The 25,767-nt window shown below is 44.2% G+C and overlaps 1 protein-coding gene across 2 annotated transcripts; it reads left to right on the top strand.

Moving 5' to 3' along the window:
• The first annotated feature begins 5,816 nt into the window (after positions 1-5,816).
• tmem161b (transmembrane protein 161B) lies at positions 5,817-22,192 on the top strand. 2 transcript variants are annotated; one of them, XR_012925503.1, is made up of 13 exons: positions 5,817-6,041; positions 9,533-9,636; positions 10,122-10,202; positions 12,171-12,268; positions 12,396-12,552; positions 15,397-15,548; positions 15,730-15,790; positions 15,906-16,046; positions 17,266-17,379; positions 18,351-18,525; positions 19,053-19,149; positions 19,261-20,897; positions 20,931-22,192. XR_012925503.1 is itself a non-coding variant. In XM_076015090.1 (12 exons), the coding sequence occupies exons 1-12, from the start codon at positions 6,039-6,041 to the stop codon at positions 19,539-19,541; spliced, it is 1,464 nt and encodes a 487-aa protein (XP_075871205.1). In that variant the 5' UTR covers positions 5,817-6,038; the 3' UTR covers positions 19,542-22,192. The 2 variants fall into 2 exon arrangements, 1 of the variants encoding a protein (XP_075871205.1); XM_076015090.1 differs by having other exon boundaries at positions 19,261-22,192.
• Positions 22,193-25,767: the final 3,575 nt, after the last annotated feature.

The raw sequence follows: 25,767 nt of genomic DNA, 5'->3' as shown, positions 1-25,767 counted from the left end.
GGACTGCACGTACATTCGCCAGGGGAAAAAAAAAATATTAACACATATTTTAAATACATGCAAAGTAATTAGATACCACTCATTGGAAGAGACTGAGTGTGTGCTGCAGCCATGGTCCTGAGCTGCAGACGAGCACACACTGCCCTTGTTTCTCACATTCTACCGCTGAGCCAAGACCCCAACCAGGAGAGAAAGAGCGAGGGGGGAAGAAAAAAAACAAAAAAAAAACACATCCTCATCAATGCAAATTATAGCCCAGAACCTGGGGAGCCTTGCTTGAATCTCCGGAATCTCCAAAATGCCCAAATCACAGGCTTTCACTCCCAAATCTTGTTGTCATATGCGACTACAGATGCTCCATATTAACACGGGATAGTCAGTCATATCCACGGATTAGTCTGCAGTCACTTAAAAAACCGTCTCCACACTCAGGCTGCCACAAGAGAAAATAAGGACGCTTCTAATTCTGCCAGCATAATTGCCCGATTATAATGAGCTTCTCTCTCTCTCTCTCTCTCTCCCTCTCTCTCCCCCCTCTCTCTCATTCTCCCTCTGGCTCTGCCTTTATTTCTCAGTGTGTCTGTTACTGTATGCACGTGCACACACACTCACACACTGTAGTCTAATTCTGATATAAATCACTGTGCAATTGAATAGGGAAATAAATCAGCTTTGATATTTTCTGCCACTGCAGTGGCGCTGCGTCGTGTTTGATGAACAACAGCCAATAGAGTTTTAAAGCAGGAAATGGGAATATATAGCAAAACAATAGAATACAGAGATGCAAGTTATCATAGCGTACAAAAAAAATATCATTCTGAGAATAAAATGATTCGGTGTATTTTATTCTGTGGCCAAGGTGATTTTAACGTTGCTTGGTGTTGAGGCTGCAATTATTTTTTAAACATAGGGTGCAAAAAAACATGGTTAAATTGATTGACAATTTACACACAGTTTTGTCTAAAACTTGAACTGCAAATCAAATGTCATCCTCCATACATACCATTGCTAAAAATGTTTGTCATGTGTTTTCGGTATCTTAAATTCGCCCAGTTTGTCAGTAAGACGTTAACTGGAGCATGTTGCTTGAGTGTATTCCTTATTTTTAACATGCAAACCAGAACCTCTCAGACAATTAATGTGAAATATCAAAATCAATAGCAAAAACAATTGAATCAATCAATCTATCAGTAAACATGAAGTAAAAAAAAAGATATGTTGTATAATATCAAAGTAAAGCAGTGGCTACATTAAAATGAATAAAAATAATAATATAAAAAGTTTTTTTTCCTAGAAAACTACAATCAAATTCACAAAAATAATAATCCTGCAACAATTTAAAAAAACACAATATACATATATTTTACTTGTTTTTAGCCATTTGTTTAAAAGAAATTCTGAAGTCACCTCATTTAGGGAGTCCATATAAACATTTTAATATATCTTTTTTATTACGCTTTTATTGGGTGCCATAAATCAGATGCTCAAGACGTCCAATGAACTTGAACCCAACATGAGATATTTAACCTTCAGCAATAACCATAATCTTGGCTTTTATGCACAGAAGTATGCATTTTAAACACACTTCCTTTTCAGGGGATTTCTTTTCTCACGAGTGAATGAAATAACATAGAATATATCAATAACTTATCATATGTTTACAAAGAAGGGTCATTTTAAAGCATGTTAATCCTAAGAAAACATGTAGCCATGTAAAACACAGCAACAGCAACAGATTAATTATGCACCCCACATGCCAAAATGCTGCCTATAGAGCACACAAGCCCCTACAATCCAGTGTGTGAGATTTTTAATTTTTTAAGGGTTTGGGGGTGCCTACATACATAAGTTTTGGAGTAGTTATTATTCTGTCGGCAATGTTTTTGCTTTAGCTATAGTGCACGTTTGCCTTGTTCCACCAGGATTTGTTCTTTCATCCCTCTAAAGCTGTCTAAGCTGAGTCGCTGGCTAAATGAGCATGCCCACTCATGAATGCTGTTGGTTAATTACAATCCCTGATGGAAAAACCGCTGAGGGAGATGCCTTAACCACAGAGTGCACAGACCCGAGCACAGGCACGCCGTCCAACGGAAGCCATAGCCATTTGATTATCGTTGTTATGAGCAGAAAAAAATGTATGTGTTCAAGTGTATATGGATGCCATTAATTGCATTTGGCAAGAGTGTGTTTCCTCTATTTTTTGTACATTTTCTGAGCGTGCTTATTTGATGTATAGAAATTAGGCCAATGCTTTGGGTGGAGTTCTTGTCACGAAGGACGAGGAAGTGCTGCGGTATCTGGGAATGGGATCTAACGTCCACTGTGGTTTAGATTAATGTTTACATTCAGTTTGTTGGAGGTAAATAGCAGCAATAAGAAAAGAAATCAATACAAGAGATGACCACAAAATGAATGTGTATTTTGCCCTATGTTACTACATAGGGCAAAATACACATTTGGGGGAATGTAGGAAGAGAGCATTCATGAACAAAAAGGCCCGTTGCTCGACGTGACTGAAGAATAATTGAGGCAAAGAAGAAAACAAAAATTTGAGTCTGTTGACTAAACATATGAAGTGAGCATTTGATCATTTCTGTTGTGCATTTCCAGTTAGCCAAACAGTACTCCAAATGCCACATTACTCTATTTAAGGAAAGAAAAAAATGTTGCCCAGCCTCTGTTAAAAAAAAAAAAAGAATGAAAACCTCTGCACATAAATTATTCAGTAGTATTTGCATTTGCATTGTAATTTGCATTCATGTAGATTACAGAGAATGGGGAAGGAGGTGCTGCACCAAAGAGAATTACATTCCCAACCAATTTCAGTCTTACTATGGTGAGGAGTCGACATAGCTCTCCGTTCTATTTCCCTCCTCTGCTTCGAGGTATGCTGCTGAGATCAGTGACACACATTTCAAACTGTTGTTTGATTAATAAAAGAAGGAAACTATGTATAATGCTCGCCAACACTCGCGCACAAAAAGGCCTGCCATTAAAAATGAATTGTGACAGTGAACAATGAGTCCATTTGACTGACTAGGCTGGGATTTTTTTTTTTTTTTTTTTTTTTTACTGTAATATTCTCATCATCTTTATTTATATTGCAAGGCTTGGGAGTAGAAACTCAAAGGAAGCAGTAGGCACAGAGGAGATGTCATATGGATTAAACACTAGGAAGGGGTGTGAAGCTCTCGCAGTACACTGAAGATCCTGGCTATTATGTTTCATCTAAAAATAACAAGCCTGACTAAAAAGAACAGACAACACTGTGTGTGTGAAAAGTGAAAAAAAAAGAAAAGAAAAAAAGACACACGAGCTCCAGAGAGAATAGAGTTCAAACAGCAGCCGTAATAGTGCTGAGTGTGATACGGAATACAACGAGGAGAATGTACAGTACGAGACTCCCTTCAATTATAAATGAAAAGAAAATCAGTGGCAAACGTATGGAATAACCCAGATACCGAAATAAAACCCGGCCTGCTTCTCTCCAGAGCCACTTTTGTGAAACACTGTCCTGCTTTCGGGAGAGTAAAGATTCCACGAGTAATGGTGTCATTTTTATTTCCTCGTGTGAGCCGCTCTCTCATTTCAGATTAATTGCATTCATTACTGACATCGTCATTATTAAACAGCCATCTGTAGAGGGACATCTCCATGGCCTCGGGGCAGAATGGTAATTAGCAGATGTGCAACAGAGAGGAATGACACGCCATACGTCCAGCAATGCATGTACATGCTGCAAGACGGGGCTGTGGCGACGAGCCGAGAGGGGGGTGGAGTGTGCAGCCCTGCAATAACAGAGGAGGGCCTTGCCAACGCATGCACGGGTACAAATGCAGTCTCACCCTTTACACAGTCGATTCACAACGGACTCACATGATGTGACACTGATGTGTGCACCTTTGTGTCCTTAGTGTAGTTGCAAAAAACAATGTTGGTCTGTGATTAAGGTATTGATTCCTCAGAGCATGCTTAATATTTTGAAATCACTTTTTGAAATTACTTTTATCAATTGTGAACACTTATTTTGTTTAGTCCGGTATTTAGAGATCAGCTTCAACCAAATGGCTAAAACAAAACAAAAAAAAAAAAGAGACAACTTTTATTGATTTCATTTGAACAATTATATTAATTGTATCAAACAGCTGTTGAGCCATGCAGTAAGGTCTCACTCTGGGATTATGTTATTAGTGGGATAATGTTTTTTTTTTGTTGTTGTTTTTTAAAGTGCACAATATAAGAAAAGCACTCTATATTTAACTTAAAGATAAACAGTCCAACTTTATGTTTTGAAGAGATGACTCCTTTTTTTTTTAGTTTTATCAGTTTTTATTATGAAGCAATGTAAATATTACTGCACTTACTGACACCCACTTTATTACCTTACCTTTTTTATATACAAATCTTGCACCATACTTTTTAAGCGTGTCATCACTATCACTATTGGAAATTATCATGTAATGGTGGAATGCTGAATATAAAGCAGGAAGTCTTGTGAGAATATGCAGGACTTATGATATACAATACGTTGCATAATGTACATCTCAAGTGCAATGAGATGGGTGAGCTGGGCTGCTATTGTATTTACCAAATGTACAGTGATACCTTGGCATTCATGGTGAGTTTACCGATACATTGACGGTAAATTTATATCAGAATCAGAATACTTTATGCATAAGTAAGAAAACAAAACAAACTGTATATACAAGTGCAAAACTCAAAAATGCAGAGCAATCAAATAAGGAGAAGTGTGCTGTATGATTGTGAATAACAGCCAGTGCAAAAAAGAAAAAAAACATTGGTGATTAAAGTGAGCTGTAAAAACTGGGGGCCTCCTGTGGTGTTTTGTTTTGGATGGTCTTAATGCTCCTGTGCTGCACCAGTAGCAGGCATAGAGGATGTGAGGTGTTTTCCAGGATGCTGCGAAGCTTCCACAGCATCCTCCTCTAAGTCAGTCTCAAGAGGGTCTAGCTTCACCCCAACACCCACTTTCCTGATGACCTTGTTGTCTATTGAAGTCTACTTCCTCCATTCTACTGCCCATGCACACTACTGCAAACATGATGGCACTGTTGGCTACAGCCTCATAGAACATCAATAATATTTATACACAGATATTATTTCAGTTGGTGTCTGTCATATGAAGTGCAATGCTTAATGATATTATTATTATTATTATTATTATTATTGTTGTTGTTGTTGTTGTTGTTGTTGTTGTTGTTATTATTATTATTATTATTATTATTATTATTATTATTATTATTATTATTAGTAGTAGTAGTAGTAGTAGTAGTAGTTTTCGACTCTAGGATGCATTATTATAGATAGTTTCTTGGCTCTACTCGCTTCCTTGACCAACGGACCTTTGCTGTGAGAAGAATTCAGGGCACATAAACCTCATAACATGCAAAGCTAATAATATAAAAATCAGTTATGAATAACAAAATTTAAATCGGTAAAATAACACCTTTTCTTATTTACCTCCTTCCCCCTCTTACTGTTAATTATGTGCACACCGATAGACAACTAATTCATGCTCAGAGCTGTCACGTCAAGCGAGTGACTGAGATCTCTTCCGGTTTCGGCGGTCCTCGTCTATACTTGATCTGGTCTCGTGTTATCCTGTGTAAAATTCCAAAGTCGTTGTGATACTTAAGACAAAAATAAAAAATATCTCACGTATTTTATGACTCATGTTATAAATTTGTGATCTTTTTGTATCCATTTTCAAAACATTGATAAATTAAATATTCGCATTTCATTATATTTGTTCAGGCATATCTGAGGACAGCTCATTACCCAAAATTTTAGCTTGACCTCTACTGCAGTTGAAAATACTTGGTAACGGAGGTTGGACCCATAGAATTTCCCCCATATAATCGGTCTGTTCAAGGATACGATGACAGTTTGAATGAGAAACCCTTCATTCTGTGCACACACATCGCAAGAAAGGCTTATGTGCTCCTCGTCGCTTGATTTCCGGCTCGTGGCGCTCACTGTTGTCGGGGAAGAGTCTGTTTCAGCAGCACTGCTTCAACATGGTGAGTGTGACAGCGATTACCTGAACCTAACGGTTCGTGTTTTTTGTCGCCTGTTAATAACAGTGCGATGGTTACTTACACTGCCTCCTGTGATCTATCGTAATGTTTCTCAGAGTTTTATGCGGTCCGCCAATTTTTATTTGCAATTGTAGATTCACGTTAGCTTAGCTGTTAGCCGCACAGGTGCCTGTAGACGGCTAGCTAGTGTGGCTCTGTAAAGCTAGCGTTAGCTCACAGTGAATGCCTGCAATTTAGTAGTTTTGAGAGCAAACGACTAAAGGCTAGGTTGAGTTTAACTTGTGTGATAAATTATGTATCTGCAAACCTAATGACATTTAATATGGTTGCAGGGAAACGTACGAATCAAGCTAAATATGTAGTTAGCATGCCATTCATTTGGCAGCAAGATACCTTTCAGTCAAGTCAAGGTGTTGTCGTCTACCTGAACTCCTCGGTTTGACCTTAAGGTGCCCTCAAAAAGAAGTCAGCAGTACGAACTGAACTTCTCTGTTTGGGTCTATGTGTGTGTATTCACACAATATTGACAGCAGGCAGAGGACATACTGACAGATCAATGTAATTCATTATACATTTTCATCACCTTGGAAAAGTGATGTATTTACTACTACATATGCATTTACAATTGTACAATTTTTCACTGATTGTAAGAGAATGTGTATTTATTGCAGTCTTGAAAATTATATTGCATGACTATAATAAACAGCTAATTTGCATCATTATAATTCTACAAAACAGTACACAACAAAATCTTTGCTATTAGCATTTTAGTAATGAGGAAATCTTTAACATTCATTTCAAATTGTTTTTAATTAGAAAAATGTGCAGTCATGTACCAAGTTATTCACAGATCAATTATCCATCCGTTATCCACTCAGGGTTGCTGAGGTGCTGAGTTACTGTGCGAGGGCAGCAGGCAACTTGGCAGTTTATCTCAAGATAAAGATACCATAAATACACATTCACATGCTCATAGAGACGCATTTGTTTTTGAACTATGGGAGGAAATCAGAGTACCTGTACAGGAACTGTGAGAATTTGTGCCTCCACAAAGGACTGGGTTGAATCTGAACCTGAGACCCTTTTGCAAAGTGACAGTGGCAGCAAAAACACCAAAGATTTTGTATTTCTTCCTTTATTTGATTACTACCGTTATCTTTGTCTCATTCATGGTTCGTTCTGGTATTCTTCTAGTCAGATTTTTGCACTTCACAACCAACAACATCACCAGATACAGTTCCTGAGGTGAGAATTTCAGGTCTGAAGATTGAATAACCAGGAGAACTGCAAATTCATTATCCAATTAGCAGGTCATAATGGACTAAGCAGATAGATGCTACATAAGATAGTGAGGACATTTACAGTGTTTCACCACCGGGAAAGTGGACGTTATTATTGCGTAACACCGGCGTTGGACCAATATGACAAACAGTCAGCAGCTTACAACAAAATTAGTACAAATCACATTTCTTAAGCCCATTATTAACACTTTGGACCATCTCTGCAAATGTGTGAATGAAATGTATTGACCCTTTACAGGTGTTAGTGCTTCAGAGCGGTTTTCATGGACAAAAAAAAAATGGTTAAGTGTTTGAGCTCTCCGGGATGGCAGTTATCACTGTGCCCACTTCCCCACCCCCGACAGATTTCATTTGGTTGTTGTCTGGAGGGGGTCAAGTGGACTGGGAAAGATAAGAGAGTTCATTCGGGCCCCATTTCCACCTGGTCTGGGAGCCTCGCGGGTCCCCCTCAGAGAATGGTCAGCCTCCACTTCAGGCAGCCCGCGTGCTTTTGACCTATATAACCTGACCATTACTCACTGGGAGAATTGTCTCGAGTCGGAGAGGGTTGGTTTGGTCACGCGTCGCGTCCTGGGTGAGTGCCAAGTTAATGGTAGCTCCACCGCTCCTCTCTGTGACCGTTGGAGGAGGCATTGATTTGTGCTTTTGCAGCGTACCCCTCACTGTGAGGGGCTGGAAATCCCCAAGACCAATCCCAAATCTAGGTCTGGTGGGCTGGCAGTGTCTGGCCACATCGCTAAGTCCATTTGCAAGAACTTGGCTCGCCACCCTCTACAGCCAATACACGGCAAAGTAAAACAAACCTGTGCAACTTTCATAAACCTGTATTTTAAAGAGGACCAACACATTAGTTAAAACATCTGTAAAACTCAGCTCAGATCCAGCCACTGAAGTGTCCAGGCAGTGCAACTGACTAGTAGTCAAAGCACTATGTGGTGTTAGCATGCCAACCTACAATTACACCTCAGTTGTGATAATGTATGACTTGCAGACCTGGTCGTGGTGGGAGTGCACCTTCCTACTGGTGTTTATCATGTGTCCTCTTCATAAATCAATGCTAATCATTGATTGTCAGAGGATTGGGTTATTTATGGAGTAGTTTCATTGTGATTGCTTTGATAAGTATGATGCATGTCTAGGAGGTTTTCTATTTATTCATCCATTTAATTTTGCTAGAATTAATTGAAATGTTGGCTTTTTAAATGGCAGTGAATGTATTACATTTCTCTGTATTTGGCTGATGAAAGTGGTGTGTGCACGTGTGTATGTGGGATGGAGATCTAACGGGGATTAGTGAGCTAATTGGTTCTCTTAGCTTAAATGTGTGAAGGCGCAGATATCATTGATTCCTACTGATTGCCAAAGAGGGAGGCCAACCTACGGATTCCACCCAGCGCTGAGTGGATAAAAGTGCAGCATGATGGGATTTTTTTTTTTTCCTCCCCCCCCCCCCATTATTTTTGGCCTCTTAATCCTAAGTGAATATTGATCCAAGCTTGGCGGGTTGATACTGAGCTTCTTACGTTGATCATTCTCTTGGGACCTTGGTACCAGGGGCTATCTGTACAATGTTCCACTTGCAGGCAGACGGACCTTGACAAATGCTGCAGGCAGAGCCGAAACTGTGCATTTAGACTGAAGCAATAGTAGCAGCTGATTGGATTACACTGGTTATAGTGTAGTAAAAACACCACGGCTTTAAGTTACCAATATACATAGACTCAACTTCCTCTGCACACACTTGGATAACCTTATGGACCGTCTATTGTTTTCAGCAGGAACAGGTAAAACATTTTTTTTGTCAGTCTTTCAGGTGGGTCCCTGCACCCCCAACCCCTCCCCCAACCTTGAAGTGGTGCACTGTAAACCATTGACTGACATTAGTAGAAAAGTAACATTTTAAAAGTCTCAGCCTCAAAGTTTCCTGGGTCCAGGTTCAGTTGACTTTCAGGTAAACGTGCAGATTGTCGAGGTGCTGTTGGAGGCGGTGCGGCCGTGCCGGGGATCAACCCAGTCTGAGGCAGTTGTTTGGGGACGGACGCAGGGAGCAAGAGCGACACGGAAAACCTAAATATCTCAGCAGATAAAAGCTTAATATCTGCTGTTTAACTGCTTTACAATAAGTCTAATCGCTATTTAAATATCATTCCAACCCTTGTCTTATTTCCACAGGGTGTGATCGGTGTCCAGCTGGTGGTTACCATGGTAATGGCCAGTGTAATTCAGAAAATCATACCTCATTATTCCTTCGCAAGGTGGCTACTGTGCAGCGGCAGGTAAGTGTGTGTGTGTGCGCGTGTGTTTGTGTTACATATTCATTTTTTGAGCACTCGTTAAACATTTATTTTAATCCCAAGCAGCCTGGGGTGCCCCTCAATAATACTCTTGTCACAGGTTTATTGTCTCAAACCTGGGACTGCCCTCTGTGACATCACAAAGGGTTGTTTTTATTGTGTACTTTTCCTAAAAAGCTGCATATTTCATTGACAGGCCGGTGGTGCATGACGTTTTTAGTGTGCTGGAATTTTCCACAATACGGCACCTTTATTTAGAGCGTTTTCAAAAGTATCTTTACCCTCTGATCAGACTGTAATTAAGCAAATAAGCCCCTCAGTATTTCTGAGACCTACTCCTACTTGACAAGTGTTAATGATCAGCTATTTTAGAATTTCAATCCTACTTTTTCTTTCCTGGCCTGCATCAGTAATACATCTGCTTCATCATGTCTGCACCCTCACCTTCTCCTTTCCTTTGTTCCCAGTCTGCGGTGGTATCAGCACCCTACCGAAGATGAGTTGAGAAGCTTAGCTGGGAAACAAAAAGGCCAGAAGAGGAAAGACAGGTAGGTAGCGAGGAGGAGGAGGAGGAGGGGCTGGGATGAAGTAGGGCTATTGTTTGGGGGGGTGGGGCAACCTCAGTGGCTCAGAGGGGCTCTGAAAGACACCCGTTTCATCTGCGGGGAGGGAAAAGATGAGAAGCAGCCCTGTGAGATGGATGGAGAGCGCAGGCACGTCGGCCGGCTGATGAAGCTGCCGTGCTTATGTGGCTCATTTAAGGCCTGTTTGAAGTAGGAGCGACAGCAGCCTGTTTTTGTTGTTTTCTCCCTTCATGGCTCTTGGTGGAGACTGCGAGCGAGCGGCCTCAGAAGTGGCCCTGTCACGCTGATGTGGCGGGGGGGGGAAGTTCGGCCCATCTTTTGGAGCCATTAACGTTTAGGCTGTTTTAGGGGATGACAGTTTAAAAGGATTGCATCCACGGCAAATTCAAAGTTCCCCAAACAGCATTATGGCTTCAAAGTGGTCGTGATGTCAAGCCTGATTCCCAGAGATGATTTCCCTTCAGCAATCTTCTTCTTTTCTTTTGACTTTCTTTTGTTTGCTTTTGGGTTGTTTTTTTATTTTTTTTATTTTTTTCGTTTTTTTGCGTAAAAGATGCCGTTTAGCCTTGGAGCTGCAGGTGGAAGTTGAACCATGTGTCCAACATGTGATTTCAACTCCATTTCAATTGTGCGCCTCTTTGAAACGCGAATTCAAAATGAAGCCACAACTGAAAGTTAATCCGTTCTCTCTTGGTGTCCAACTCCAAACTTAAAAAGCTTTTGTCGCGCGCTCCTTTTCATTCAGTCTGTATGTTGTCGGGTCAAGGCTCTCCTGCACCACATGTTCAGTAATCCCTGGAAAGAAAAAGATGGGCCCACTGTCCTCTGTGTGTGTGTGTGTGTGTGTGTGTGTGTGTGTGTGTGTGTGTGTGTGTGTGTGTGTGTGTGTGTGTGTGTGTGTGTGTGTGTGTGTGTGTGTGTGTGTGTGTGTGTGTGTTTTCTGGTCTGCTCGTGCCATGCGGCTCGGTTCTCTTTTGTTGGCGGAGCTTCGCAGTCGAGGGTGAAGCTGAGCCCCTTTTTTTTTTTTTTTGATCTGTCAGGTGCCTCGGAGATGAAATCTGCCCAGAGAGTATGTTTGGGCCTTGTGTCTTACAGCGGTATTGTCCTCTGAATGCAGACCACATGCCGAGTTGAGCAAACAAAGCCAAGAATTGAAGGCGCGCCAGACTGAAGGCCACAGTGTTTCGGTTGCCGTTCACACTTGTGTCCACACGGAAACGGATTTCCAGGCCGCTGAAAGTGGAGATTTTTGGAAAAGTTTCACAACGGCCGAACCTTTCCTGTTTACGTGCACACACGAAGCTGTCTTTTTGTCACCTGGCTCTTTTGTTTGAGGCCACGTTTTGTAAACGGCGTTTGTTTTTGCGATCTTATCTCATCGCCTGCAGAAGAAAGTCGTCTTTAAAACGTCACGTTTCAGCGTAAGATTCAGAAGTGACGCACGCTGCCTGCAAGCTGATTGGCCAGCAGGTCCCCGAGGCTTAGAGGTCACAGTGCCACCTCTGGGTTTGACCGGCGTTTGGCCCGAACAGCCTGCATGTGTGGTTCGACGTGAACATTTTGTTAAAGTGTCCGTATGAGAGGAATTATGGGGCTGTCTTTTTTTCTTTTCTTTTCTTTGATTGGAATCTCTCATTTAAATAAAAACAACAAATGTCTTCTAAGGATTCCCTTTAATTTACTGACCTGCATTCAAAGGTGAGGGACGATGTTATACCTATTAACAAAACAAATTATAAAAAAGGTCAGAAATTGCCGCTGAATTACTTTTAATGTACAGTAATTACTAAAAGATGCGACAAACAAACTGAGCAAACGTTTTCAACAGTTGGTTTACTGGGGACTTTTTTGATCATTCGATCAGTTTAGGATCATCTGAAATAAAAATGAGATGTCTTCCCTAATCTTGCTGCTTTGTCCTCTTTGCCACAGGAAGTACAATGGCCACATAGACAACAAGCCTCTCACCGTCCCCAAGGACATCGACTTGCAGCTGGAGACAAAATGCATCGCAGAAGTCGACACGTTAGGTGAACGCAACGCGTCCGCACTGACTCTTCATCAAACCCAGTGCTTCACTCAATGTTGTGCGCGTGAACTTAACCATCTCCCACCCGTGTGTGTGTGTGTGTGTGTGTTTTTTTTTGTCGTCCCCAGCATTGCACTACTTCCCAGAGTTCCAGTGGCTGGTAGATTTCACGGTGGCTGCGACTGTGGTCTATCTGATCACAGAGCTGTACTACAGCGTGACTCAGGCCTCGGGGGAGATGAACATCAGCGTGGTCTGGTGCCTGCTCGTGCTCGCCTTTGTCATGTATCCTTCCGTCAGTGACTTGCTCACGCACGCGGTTCAAGCAGTCTTCACTGTGACGGCCCGGTGTTTCAGTGGAGACTCGTCTTGATAGAGACACCTGCTCCAGTCAAAAAAAACATTTCTTTTTTCCTACAATCCGTGGCAGAATACATGCAGTTATATTATATTGGTTTGAGTTGTGTGAGGGAGTTGCGGGGGGAGGGGCTGGGGGGTCTGCCTATATTGAATTTGATTCCACTTGGCTCGATGTACTCAAAGCCCCAAAACAAGCTCTTAAAAGTGTGTTGGAGCAGCGTCTAGTGGGAACTATTTTATCTACACCTGTCAACTGCACAGGGGAGACATGAATAGTTGATGCTTTCTTACTCGGCTGAACTAAAACATTAAGCAAGCCTGACTTGTGCTACATGGTGATGCTTTTAATTTTTTTTTTTTTTTTTTTGTAAACAGGTCGGTAGAGCCGCCTCGTTCAGACTGCCAGACAAAATCCGATTTTTAGCCCAGCCAGATTGAAAGCGGACGGCTCTTTTGTAGTCTGAACAGTCATAAATCACAAAAATTCAGATTTTTGCCAAACAGATTGAAAGCGCCTTCGGGAGGTCGTTTTTTAAATCTCGTTTGGACAGATGAGTCTGAGCAGCTCCAAACACACCGATGGGTTCTGGCTGTCCGTGACGTCACTTTACGCGAGGCAAGAGCCAAATGCGCCAGAGCAGAGAGCGACATTCCAGGTGCGGACAGAAGAAGTAGAAAACGGCAGGCCCTGGACAGAGGAGGAAACTCATTGGCTCATCAGTCTGTGGAGAGATCAGCTCCATTCAAGCCAAGCTCCAGGGCAGGTATCGCAACAAGCGCCGCTGTCGCAGTTATATGACGTCACACACTGCACACTATGCTGGACGAAGCCTTCCGCTCCGACGCCGTTGCTACAGCAAGCTGTCAGATGGGTCTATAATGTGGCCCAGTCCGAACTGAGCGAGGTCCCATTTGGACACTGGATAAAAAACAGTGTGGACGGTCGGCTCTAAAAAAAAAATCAGATTTGAGAAGGAATCTGATTTGAATCGGATTCGCCTGCAGTCTGAACACAGCCTCAATGAAACGTGATGCGAAAATGTGCGATGCTCTGTCCGTTCTCTGATAGTTTGGTTAACTGCCTCTTCAAAATCCCGGGTTCACCTCACGCCCGAGCTTAACATCTTTATCGAGTCCTCCCTGCTTGGTGGTTGCGGCACGGAGACTCCCGAAGTCGGTGCGGCAGCGCCTCCGAATCGACCCCGGCCGCCTTTTACGCCTGCACAGCCGCCTGCCATTCCCCCCCCCCCAGTCCCGCCCCCAACGCTGAATGATGGTTAAATAATATGCATTATCCTTGCCACCAACCGCAGGGATCAATCTCTGCACTGCTCCCGGTCGGGCCCCGGGACTCGCCGCAGTCAGACGGTGTCATTTCCTGCCCAAGTCGGAGATTGGAGGCCCAATTTTCACAGCTCAACAGGCTGATGTGCTCGGGGAAAAGGACAGACTGCGGAACAGATGAAATGGGACTATGAAGATGAGGGAATATGTTGGCTCAATATATGTGTTAATGGGACACTTGATTTCAGTTTTCCTATCCCGGCTCTGATGATATGTTTAAGACTCTTGCCCCGGAGATCAGCGCCGCCGCTTCACCCGTCACTGATAACCTGAGAGCCGCGTGCAGTCGGAGCGCGCCGCCTCGCCAGCCGTCCCCTCCCTCCGCCCAAAACGCACGGCTTTGATTGCTTATCCCCCACCTTTGGCCGGTGTCGACAGGCCGGCCCCGCGGTATATTAATTGCTGCCCGCCGCACGATACGTCAAACGGGGCCGTCTCGCTGTTCGGCCACATGCTGGCCAAGCGCTTGTGCGCAGTATTTATCCAGCCGCCTTGGCAGCGCCGCCTACACAGAAAGAGAGAAACGGACTGCGTCCCATCGAAGGCCAGTTCTCTTTTAATTGGCTTAAAATGGGCCGGGGAAAATAGCCCTGCGTTTATTTGCTATGTTGCGGAAGCACTGGGAAGCGTTTGATCGGCCAGCGTGCTCTCCTTTTTGCCTCTGAGTAAAAGTCTTGGTGGCATCTGGTGTGCATCCAGTAGAGGTGGAATCCCGCGCGCGCGCGCGTGTGTGTGTGTGTGTGTGTGTGTGTGTGTGTGTGTGTGTGTGTGTGTGTGTGTGTGTGTGTGTGTGTGTGTGTGTGTGTGTGTGTGTGTGTGTGTGTGTGTGTGTGTGTGTGACTACGGGTGAATGGAAGGGACAAAAGGCTTGCGATTAAAATGCCTTTAAAAAAAAATTTTAACACCTAAATACTTGCAGCCCCACCTTCTGTCCATTACATGTAAAACAGAAGGTGGTAGATCGCCGCTTCCTACTACTGATTTGTTACACAACAAGACGCCACATTGTTTTGAAGTAAACTGGCCAAATCAAGGCAGAAGGACAAAAAGCTGCTTTTTGTTTTGTTTGTTCTGATAAAACGGCTGAAATTGCAGCATCCAGGCTCCGGCTGCATTTGTGGCTCATTGATGGGCACTTTGATCCGTCAAATTCAGACGGCCCGAAAAAACGATTCCAACGGGAGCTCTCAAGACGGATCCTTGAAAGTTTGGACTTGAAACCTTAGCCGTCCCGCAGCGCTGCAAGGTCAGCCGCGTGTCAATATGCTTCTCAAACGTTCTTCACGGCCTGGCGGCGCCGAGACTTCCTTTCACTCTACGGAGTCCCGGAAAATAGGAGTGCCAAGTGGTTTGCATTTGTTCTCTGTGCCACAGCTCCTCCGGAGTTCCCTTGGAGTTTTCCTTGACTGCCTCCTTCTCCCACAGCAAGACCCTTTTTTCCATAACGGCGCATTACTTCAAGCTGGAAGAGGGAGGCGAGCGTTCACTCTGCATTACTTTTGCTTTCTTCTTTTTTGTCAAAGCCATGGCCATCCTCATTGTCACCGAAAACTACCTGGAGTTTGGTCTGGAGACAGGTTAGTGCCTCCCATTCTTGCACCTGACCCTGTTAGTCACAGGGGAATTTCTTTTTTAAATTTTTCTTTTTTTTTTTTTTCTGAAAGGTATTTTTTTATTTTGTCATATTTTTTTTTTGTCACCGTTGGGGTGAGTCACTCTCAAATATATATATATTTTTTCCCCTCCTTCCATTTCTAGGTTTTGCAAACTTCTCCGACAGTGCACTCCACTTTCTGCAGCACCAGGGCTTGGAGTCCCAGTAAGTTCAATATCTGTATTCTCCCGGTATAATTTTTGTGTTCTCTGCTTTCATGAATTCTTTATGATGCGGTGAAGCTACAGCAGTTTTTCGTGTTGCGCTCTCTCTTTCACAGGGGTCCTATATCTAAACTTACCTTCAAGCTGATCCTGGCTCTGCTCTGCTCTCTGATTGGGGCTTTTCTTACCTTCCCTGGTCTGCGATTGGCCCAGATGCACCTCGATGCACTTAATCTAACGACAGCAAAACTTACACAGTGAGTCCACCGAAGTCATTTTCCTCACCGCCGTGAACGAATATAATGTGGATTTAAAAGGTGCAGAGTTTAGCGAGAGTTTGAACAGCAGATGGAAATTTGTTGTTTGTTCATTGAAAGTAGATGTCAGCGTGCATATTCTAAATAGATTATAAATTGTAGTGAAGAATACATATTTTGCGACATAATTTTTCAACAAACAAAAATGCCCAGGAAAACAAACAATCTCCCTCAGTAAATTACAAAATCTCACATTGTGGTTGAAAACAGTTGTTTCATTTATACCTTTTCTGTAACAGAAAGTTTCCCCAGGATGCACGGTAATGTTGACTGAGAGGTAAACTGTCTCGAGGGGGGGGTGGGGGGTAGGGACCGTACAACTATTAAACTTCCAGTCAATCGCTGTGGTTTTTTATCTTGGCTCATCCCGCGGATCTAAATTGGGTCTTTTTGCTGCACGCCGAGCGGCAGAATTTGTACGTCGCCGCGGCTTTCATGCGATTTCGCACGCAAATCATTTTGTTTCTGGTGAAAAGGAATAAAAAGGACGCCCTGTTCGGTTTATTTTTTTCTTCTTTTTTTTTTTTTCTTTCATCTTGATTAATTTATGACTTGCCCAGACTGGCAACATTTGTACGCAAAGTGCTTGTGTGGTAAAAAGCCCCGGATATCACGCAGTTTTAATTAGCAGCGACTGTTGCGAGCCGCGTTTGGAGTCTGATGAAGACTTACTCGGCTGGGGCCATTTCGATTTGGGAACTCGCTGGGTGGCGCGTCGGCGGCCGGGATGGTTGGGCTGCAGAAGAGGGACGTCCACATAATCCACTTTTGGCAGAGCGCACGCTTGCAGAACGGCCTCGTCCCTCTCGTCCCTCCTCCTCCAGACCATCTTACATCCTCACAACCTGTCGCTGGCGGGGGATTATCTCCGGCTCCTCCAAAATCTGCACCTCGCCTATCTGCACGTCCATCCCGCGGGAAAGTTGCCTTTGATAGCTCGGACGGGTCTCCTCCTCGCGCTGCATTAGCCTCCACGCTGAGATGCAGCGGCAGCCTAATCCGTGGGATTTTGCTCATTGTGATATTGTCAGCAATTAAGCCCGTATTTATCAATCACTGTCTCGGATTAAATGACGGTGTCAAAATAAGATTTTGGATTATTGGATTTGTTTCAGCGGACACCTTCTCCTTCACCCCTTCTTCCTCTCTTCCTCCACAGGACTCTGCTTCATATCAACTTCCTGTCCCCCCTTATCATGGTCCTGCTGTGGGTGAAGCCAATCACCAAGGACTACATCATGAACCCCACTCTGGACAAAGAGAGCGTGCCTTTGTACGTGTCATTTGTCGCATCCATTCAGATTGTCAGTCTCATTGTGTCGTTGGAGAGAGCCAGGACACCAGAGTGCCATGGTTGTGTTCCTTGTAGCCTCTCAGGGTGAAGTGACGACTTAGTGAGAACGTGCTTGGAACATAAATACAAATTTTATAACACAAGTTGTGGGAGTTTGCAGCCACAGCTGATGAATTTGACAATGAGGAATACTTTCTGTGTGATCTTCAGTAGAAGATTTTGTAAAATCTCGACAAAGTACAATTGCAATCTGCAGGTGTTTCCATTGAATGGTGTGAAGCCCATAATCCGTAATTCTCGTAAAATCTCGCGGGACGAGATTTCATATAAACCTTTTAGTGATATTTGGGAGTTTTTTTTGAAGTTTATGTTTCCATGACCATATTTTTATTGCAAATATTTTGTGCAATTCCAGGGGTAATGGAAACGCAACTACAGACTCATAACAGAAAGACGCAGCATTCCCACTCAGCCTGCTAAAGGATTGTGTAACTTTGGTTGCCTGCCCAGCACCTTCTCATAACTCCCCCAACACCAGGCCTGTGGTTGTCACTTTGTCACCATTGCAGGTCAATCAATCATAAAAAGTGTTTTTTGAAACGATCACTTAAAGGTGGAAAACAACGTGGTGTTTTTTGTTTTGTTTTTTACCAGCAGGACTTTGTGTAACACCTCTAATCAATTCATCTGTGTTTGCTCGGTAATGCCTGTTGGCCAAAAAAAAGTATTATCAAAGTCTCACTAAGATCAGGTCTGTGAAGGTGAGGATCGTACGCAGCTTAGCGGAGTGACTATAAGCCACCTGTTTTCTGCAGGTTGGAATTTCTAAGCAAAGCGTCGTGAAACCTCGGGGATGCGACGGCCTCATCTGTCCGCAACGCCGGCTCTGCAGAGTTGAAAACGTGTTTTAGTCTCCAACCAGATCCCCTCTCTTCTTCTCACCGCCGCAGGATGAGCGAGGAGACGTTCGACACCCTGCGGTTGTGGGTCATCGTGCTGATGTGCGTGCTGCGGCTCGCCATGATGAGACACCACTTGCAGGCCTACCTCAACCTGGCTCAGAAGGGCGTGGACCAGATGAAGAAGGAGGCGGGGCGGATTAGCACCGTCGATCTTCAGAAGATGGTGAGCAGGAGAGATGACGGGCGCGTCGGGACGCAGCCAATCCGGACGAGCTGAGACGCATCGGCACGCACGACGTCGTTTTCCGGCCTTTGTCATTTTTTTTAAACGACTAAAAGACCAGAACTGAAAAATCTACAATAGCAAGATTTGGGGGGGGATGCTTTTTTTGGCTGCAGTACCTCAAGTGGCCACTGGGAAAAATTGGTGCACCACCGTATTGGCAGTCCGATATCCAGTTCTCATAATACGTCCAGTGTCTTTACCAGATATATTGTGCAAGATGAAACCAGTGGGTTTTAAAAATATATATATATACACACATATATATATATATATATATATATATATATATATATATATAATATACGTATATATATATATATATATGTACACACACACACACACACACACACACACACATACACACACACGTGTGTATATATATATATGTATATATAGTATGGCATGAATGAAGTGTGTGAGTGGAGAAACCCTCCAGTCACGCTGTCGCTTGTCTCTTTGTCCAGGTCGCACGCGTTTTTTACTACTTGTGTGTAATCGCACTACAGTATGTGGCGCCACTGGTGATGCTGCTGCATACGACTCTGCTGCTAAAGACGCTGGGTGAGTCCTCAACCTCATCATTTCACCCCCCCCCCCCCCCCCCCAATTCTTCAATCCTGCCTGTGTGCTGATGTGGATCCTCCTCTCTGGCGCTGTCCTCCTCGCTCCCAGGCGCCCACTCCTGGTGGGTCTACCCTACGGAGGAGCTGCCTTGCACACACCCAATGGACTCTTTGAGCGGAGCGGCGGCGCCGACCCCGGCGCCGGTGACTGAGGCGGGGGCCCGGGCGTCGGTCGCCCAGCTGTCCATGGCCCTGGGGGGCCTGCGGACCGTCTTCAGCCCGCTGCTCTTCCGGGGCCTCTTCTCCTTCTTCGCCTGGTGGATCGCCGCCTGCCTCTTCTCCACGTCCCTCTTCGGCCTCTTCTACCATCAGTATCTCATGGCAGCATAGCGTCACGTCGGCTTTGGCGGGGTGGCCGAGAGGGGCGGGGACACGGAGACCCTGGCCAGGACTCGTCTCTCTCTCTCTCTCTCTCTCTCTCTCTCTCTCTCTCTCTCTCTCTCTCTCTCTCTCTCTCTCTCCCCTCCCTCTGTGACACTGACTGACCATATCAGCTGAGCTCCCGGTTCAACCTCCAGTGCTTCCACCACAGACCACTCTGTAAACTCTGAGCGGCCACAGGGTTCACGACTATGGCCACACACCCCCCCCCCCCACCCCTCCCACCACCACCTTTTGTTTTTATTTAAGAGCAAACTTTATAAATGGAGGGTCTAAAATCTGCATGGAAGGGAAATGATTGACGTTATGCTGAGAAAACTGAGCAGTTGGAACTGTGGAATTTGAGCGATTGGAAGGTTTGATGCTGTACATGAAGGGAGTTGCGCTCAATTCTGCTACATTTTTTGAAAGCCATTTTTACATTCTTTTTTTAATCAAATGTAATAACTTTAATCCATTAACATCTTCAGATCTCTGATGCTCTTTGATTTTAAACCAGCGTCGCCTCTCACAGCATTGTGCATGCCAAAGGTCGTCCCTTCTCCTCGTCCGGATTCTTTTTTTAAGAGGATGTTTGCATCACAAAACGTATCAAGAAAATACTTCTAGTCTTTCTTTTTTTCTTTTTTTTCTTGGTGTTAATGGGACTGGATACACACGGTTACATTTGTCACTGTTGGTACTTTAGTGTGAAGTCCCGCGCCTGTGTGTAATTCCAGACTGTATCGCAACCGGTGCTTGAGACGTTTGTACTTTTGAAGATGAATGGGGAGTCGACCGACCGTGAGGGTCTGGTGCAGGGCTGTGGGGGGGGACGGGGGGCGTCTGCCTGTTTTTGTCTTCTGATCAAATTTTTTTTAAAACGTGTGCATTCACAAACTGTCTAAATTCCATTGCCACGGACCCACGGCCGTGTCCGAGGGAGAGTCTTAAGATTGTGCAACAAGGACCAAGGAGGAAGAGGAGGAAGAGGAGGAGGAGGAGGAAGAGGAGGAAGAAGAGAGGTGCGAGCTCGGGCGGGTCGGGTCGGCCGAGGAGGAGTTTGGAAAACTGGCGCATGGGGAGGACGGCGTCATTGACTTGAATCCGTATTTAAGAGCTTGTAGTGGAGGCGGGGGAGCCGCCGGGGGGGGGGGGGGGGGGGGGGAGAGAGAAGCGGCGTCGGCTCTGTCGCATTGTTTTCCAGACGAGAGGCGCGCTAACTGATTTGTCACGTTTGACTCGTGATCTCTCCAGTTTCATCTGAGCCATTTTAGGAGTAATGAGAGGATCTGAAGCCCCCGGTGTGTGAGTGTGTGTCTGAGTGTGTGAGCGAGTGAGTATGAGAAGCAGCAGCAGCAGTAGCAGCAGCAGCAGCAGCGATGACTAAAAGGGAGGACGGCACCTGGGGCTCAGTCGGAGGTGTGCGTCTGTCTGCCTGCGTTGGATTTCTGCTGCCAGTCAGCTGCAGTGCGAAAGGGCATCGCGATCAATACCTGTCGATAAGCTAGCGCCTTCATGTTTCCGCTTCCTTCTTCAACACTCTTTCTTTTTTTAACCCATTCATAGCTTTTTTTTAAAAAAAAAAATTGTTTAACTCTTGTTTTCTTTTTCTTTTTGTTGTTGTTTTTCTAATGTGCCAAGTGGGTTTTTCCCGTCAGCTGTCTCTTAATCAGCCGGCTGAGTGCAGAAAGTTTTGCAGCCTTCCTCCTCTTCCCGAGGAGACGGCGGCTGCTGTACTTCCTCGGCTAACGTTCGACAAGCAAGCAAGCGAGCAAGCCCGACTATTGAAATGATTGTCCGGTCTATAATCAGGAATGTAGGGTACGACAACGCCAGATCAGTTCCATCAATCCAGCGATCGGCTTTTATTTTTGATCTCACGGTTCAAAAAAAAAAAAAAAAAAAAAGAATTTTAACAATGAGACACTGCTGGATGATTTGTATTTATTATTTATTTATGTTTTGAGGGGACGGGTGTCGCAAAGTCGAGCGGCAGCATATCACATCTTCGTGCTCCTGATGTCACAAGTCTCTGCTTCAGTCGTGTCTGTTTTGAAATGCTGGGGAATACGCACATAATGAATGTATCGAATCCTGCCTACTTTCTAGATCATTCTCAACCAGGACGATTTGTACGGTGAGTTGTTTTGACCCTCCCGCCCTCTGCACTTCCTCAATCAGCTGATTGGTTTTGTTTTGTTTTGTTAAATCTACCTTTTAAAACTGAATCTAACTTTGTCCTAATGACTGTTCGGGTTTTTGTTTTGTTTTTTTGTTTTATTTGTTAATTGATTTGTGTTTGTATTTATTACAAGGCCTGTAAACATTTCTAATCTCAGAATTACACACATTGTTTTGTCATCGGGGTGTCAGTTTTTCAATCGGTCACACATCATCCTGTTATTTCCATGGTTTCCTCCATCAAGAAGAACCTGAGAGACTCAGAAACTCTGTGCCTGACGAGGCATCCGGTCTTCTGTTTGTTACCACTCAAAGTGTTGTCTTGGTTTTTTGTTTTTTTTTTAATTCAATGTTGGGTTCCTGAAGGAGATGACTTTTCTTCACATATTTATTTCTGCTCTAGATTTTGTCTTAAATAAATAATGTTCTTTACTACATCTTTATTTGGCGATTCCTTGCACACCTTTGGCAGCAGCTTACCAGGGAGTGGCGCTACACTAATGAATATTTTTGCTTTATTTTGCAGACTAATGCTTTGTGATGTCAGCTTATAGGAGCAGATGCAGAATTCTCCAATTTGCTCCGTCATTGAAAGCTTTTCTACAAAATATCAATATATATATATATATATATATATATATATATATATAGTTTTGCTTTGTTTTCCATATTGTTTAATGACAGCAGCATTAAGAAGTCCCAAATGTTTAGTTGCACTGCATACGCACACGAGAAGACAGAGCTGCTTACGCAAAGACTGGGTAGGAACTAGGCTTATTATTTGGCCTATTGGCCTTTAAAAGCCTCATATACAAAACGTACTTCGAACGTCTTGGAACAGTAAAATGTCTTTCAGATTCGGTGATTTCGGTTTTCAATGAGAGAAGTTGTTTCTTTTGCTTGTTCTACTTTTCAGAAAGTATGTGCTGCAACATGGTCCAGGAAGTGAGCCCTTTGTGATGTCACAGAGGTGCAACGACGCCTCTCCTCGTCTATTCAACCAGATATTTATTTATTAATGAACTACTTCTTAAAAGGAATCGCGCAAGGACTCAGAGATTAAAGTAAACCACTGTAATCCTGGACGTTGAATTGTTTATATTTTCATTTTTTCTTTTTCCCTGCATTGTTTTCTGCAGCTCCGTCCTGCAGCAACGCGGTGGAACACAGGGCAGCTTCTCCTTGAGAGCTCAAGGTCTCTTTGGAAAGGTACGTCTTTCTCACCATATTAGTTACCTCTGCAGGATGCTCATCAATTCCCCCGCGAGGAGCTTTCTCGCACAAACTCCATTCAAGCACCTTCAGTTTGCATCGATCCGCCCTCCTCAGCCCCGCCGCTCCCTCTATACTTTTTTTTTGTGGGAAAGGTTAGTGGAGCAGATTAAGAGATGAAGTGACCCAAACTCTTCCTAATGCACGCCATTCTCTGGGAATAACCCACTGCCAGATAATGCGGGCCTCGAGTGCCGCATTGTCCGCACGAGCGAGTGGGGGGGTGGGAAGAAAAAAAAAAAAAAAAACTGGGCCCGTGCATTCATTGGTAGGTAGACAGATCAATAAGACAGCTTCCAAAACAAACCGGTGGAGGGCTTCCTTTATTCTCCTTGAGTGGGGCCTATTGACAGAGGTCCCTCTCTCCGTAGAGTGGTGTGGAGCGCCCGCTTTAGAATGGGGGGCAGAGACCCCCTCACTCACCCCCCCCCACCCCCAGCTTTTGGGTCCCCCAGTACAGCCAGAAGAAGTGAGAAGCTCCTGGATAGGACCAAAGCTCACAATAGCGGGCCTCCGGTCTGATGCCAGGCTCACGTCGACTGTGGGAAAAAAACGGGAGAGCGAGAGAACAATTTTTATCACTCCTGAGCCGCCCTCTCTAATTGTTTCAGAAATTTCTCTCTCTTCCGATCGCTCCAAATAATGGCCGAGAGTGGCGGCGGGGGGAGGGGGAAAAAAAAAAAAAACGGGAGAGTGAGCAGCAACCCCCCCTCCCCCCGCTGACCCGAATGCCACTTTTTTTTACAGAGACGGAGCAATCACCTTGAATGCAACATTTAAGAACAACAGTCGCGGTCCTTTCATTACCATAACAACGGCCGAGGAGGAGGCGTGAATCATTAGCGTTGCGAGCCACAGCGAGCTGACTGGCATCTGGTTTGGTCCAGATTGAGCAAAATAATGAAAGGTGCGCATAGAAAAAAAAATATATGTATAAAAATGCATTTAAAAAAAACAACAAAAAAAAACAAATAATGGTGCAACAGTTGATGGATTGATGTAAGAGGGCCTCTATTTACAAGACGAGGAAGCAGTGAATGTGCTTCTCCAAAAGCAGCTGCTTGTATTGTGGGTCCAGTGTATTTCCTGGGATTTGCTAATTGGGATTTTCGGCAGCCAAAACACACACACACACACACACATACACACACACACACACACAGAGGGAGAGAGAGAGATTAAAAATCACTCAGCACAGCATTGTCAGTGAATGATGTTTGTTTATTTTTTCTTCAACCTATCCTTCTTGTGTGTCACGACCTAATTGAATCAAACCATCGTCGGTTATTTATCGGTGGAGGCCGAGGTTAGAAAATGGCGAAGGAAGACGGCGAGAATCTGGCTGTGCCAGTGCATTTAAGTCTCGTCATGGTTGAAACTCGAGGTGGAAATATGAAATGGCTGACTGCCCCCCATGGTAATCACCACTGCTCTTACATTAATTCCTCTGCAGATGAACATTGTTCCTTTGGGCTTTCCGAGCTTCTTTGTTGCAGGCCCTTTAATCAGCAGCAGCCCTGATGGAGACCGTGTGTGTGTGTGTGTGTGTGTGTGTGTGTGTGTGTGTGTGTGTGTGTGTGTGTGTGTGTGTGTGTGTGTGTGTGTGTGTGTGTGTGTGTGTGTGTGTGTGTGTGTGTGTGTGTGTGTGTGTGTGTGTGTGTGTGTTCAGTTTCTCTTTTACACTTAATGTAAACAACACTGACACCCCTCCCCCACCTCCTCGTCCTTCTCTTTCAATTTAATGTGGATTATATTTTGCGCTCACTCTTAATTCATCTCGGTCTCAGTAAGAAAAAAAAAATTATTACAGAGGATTAAAATGAAGCGCACCGTGACGAAGGCGCAGCTTATCATTCACATTCCCAGGCATCACGCAGTAACAAAAGGGGCATTCAGAACGACAACAATGTCCTGAATTTTATTTTAATGTCGTTTACAGCGTAAAAGCTGTATTTCATGCAGTTAATTCTGCCTCATTTCAGTACATCTTGGACTGTTTCCCTTCTTTGATTCTTCATCAGGACTGGGTCGGCTTCTGCACTGTGAATACATTATTTTATTGGAAACAAGTGCTTGGATTTTTTTTTTTTTTTTTTTAAAGACCTTCCAAATTCTAAATTAACAGCAACACGGCCACACTTGGGTCCTAATGTCACCCCTACTGAAAAATAAAGCAGGACACCGAGCTCGTTTTAAAAGAATCAACATGATGAATAAATGATATTTCTCTTCTTCTAAACCCTCGCTTGCTTCTCGATCTCCAGATGAGAGCCCTCTACTGTAGATGCCTCCTCAAACAATGGCAAGCATCAGAGTGGGCTGCCCCCTAGTGCCACCAACTGAGTGTGACAGAAAGGGAGGGGGGGGGGGGGAGGTGGGGGTGGGTGCTTCGCTTTGAGCAGCAGCAGCAGCAGCAGCAGCAGAATGCCGTCTTCTCTTGGCATCCAATCAGAGAGCTCTCCTCTGGAGCTCGTCCGCACGCCCAGTCAAGATAAGAATCGCGGCTCCTTTCAGTGAACCAGGTCATCTGGCTCAGCTCGGCGAGAAGAGCCGACTCTTTTGACTCCCACGCGGATCTTCACTTTACCTCTTTGCACGCTGCCTCACAAAGCAGCTTCAAATGTAATTATTCTAATTTGATTATATGGAGAATGATATAGTGAGCAGACCCAGGTGTCTCTCAGCATCCACAGCAGCCACCTCGGCTTTATTGCTGTAAATGAATGAAGTATTTCATGAT

This window comes from Nelusetta ayraudi, unplaced genomic scaffold (genome assembly GCF_046127955.1).
Source record: "Nelusetta ayraudi isolate G7.1 ecotype Tasmania unplaced genomic scaffold, CSIRO-AGI_Nayr_v1 ptg000181l, whole genome shotgun sequence".
Classification (NCBI taxonomy): Eukaryota; Metazoa; Chordata; class Actinopteri; order Tetraodontiformes; family Monacanthidae; genus Nelusetta; species Nelusetta ayraudi.
This window is presented reverse-complemented; position numbering and strand designations above follow the sequence as displayed.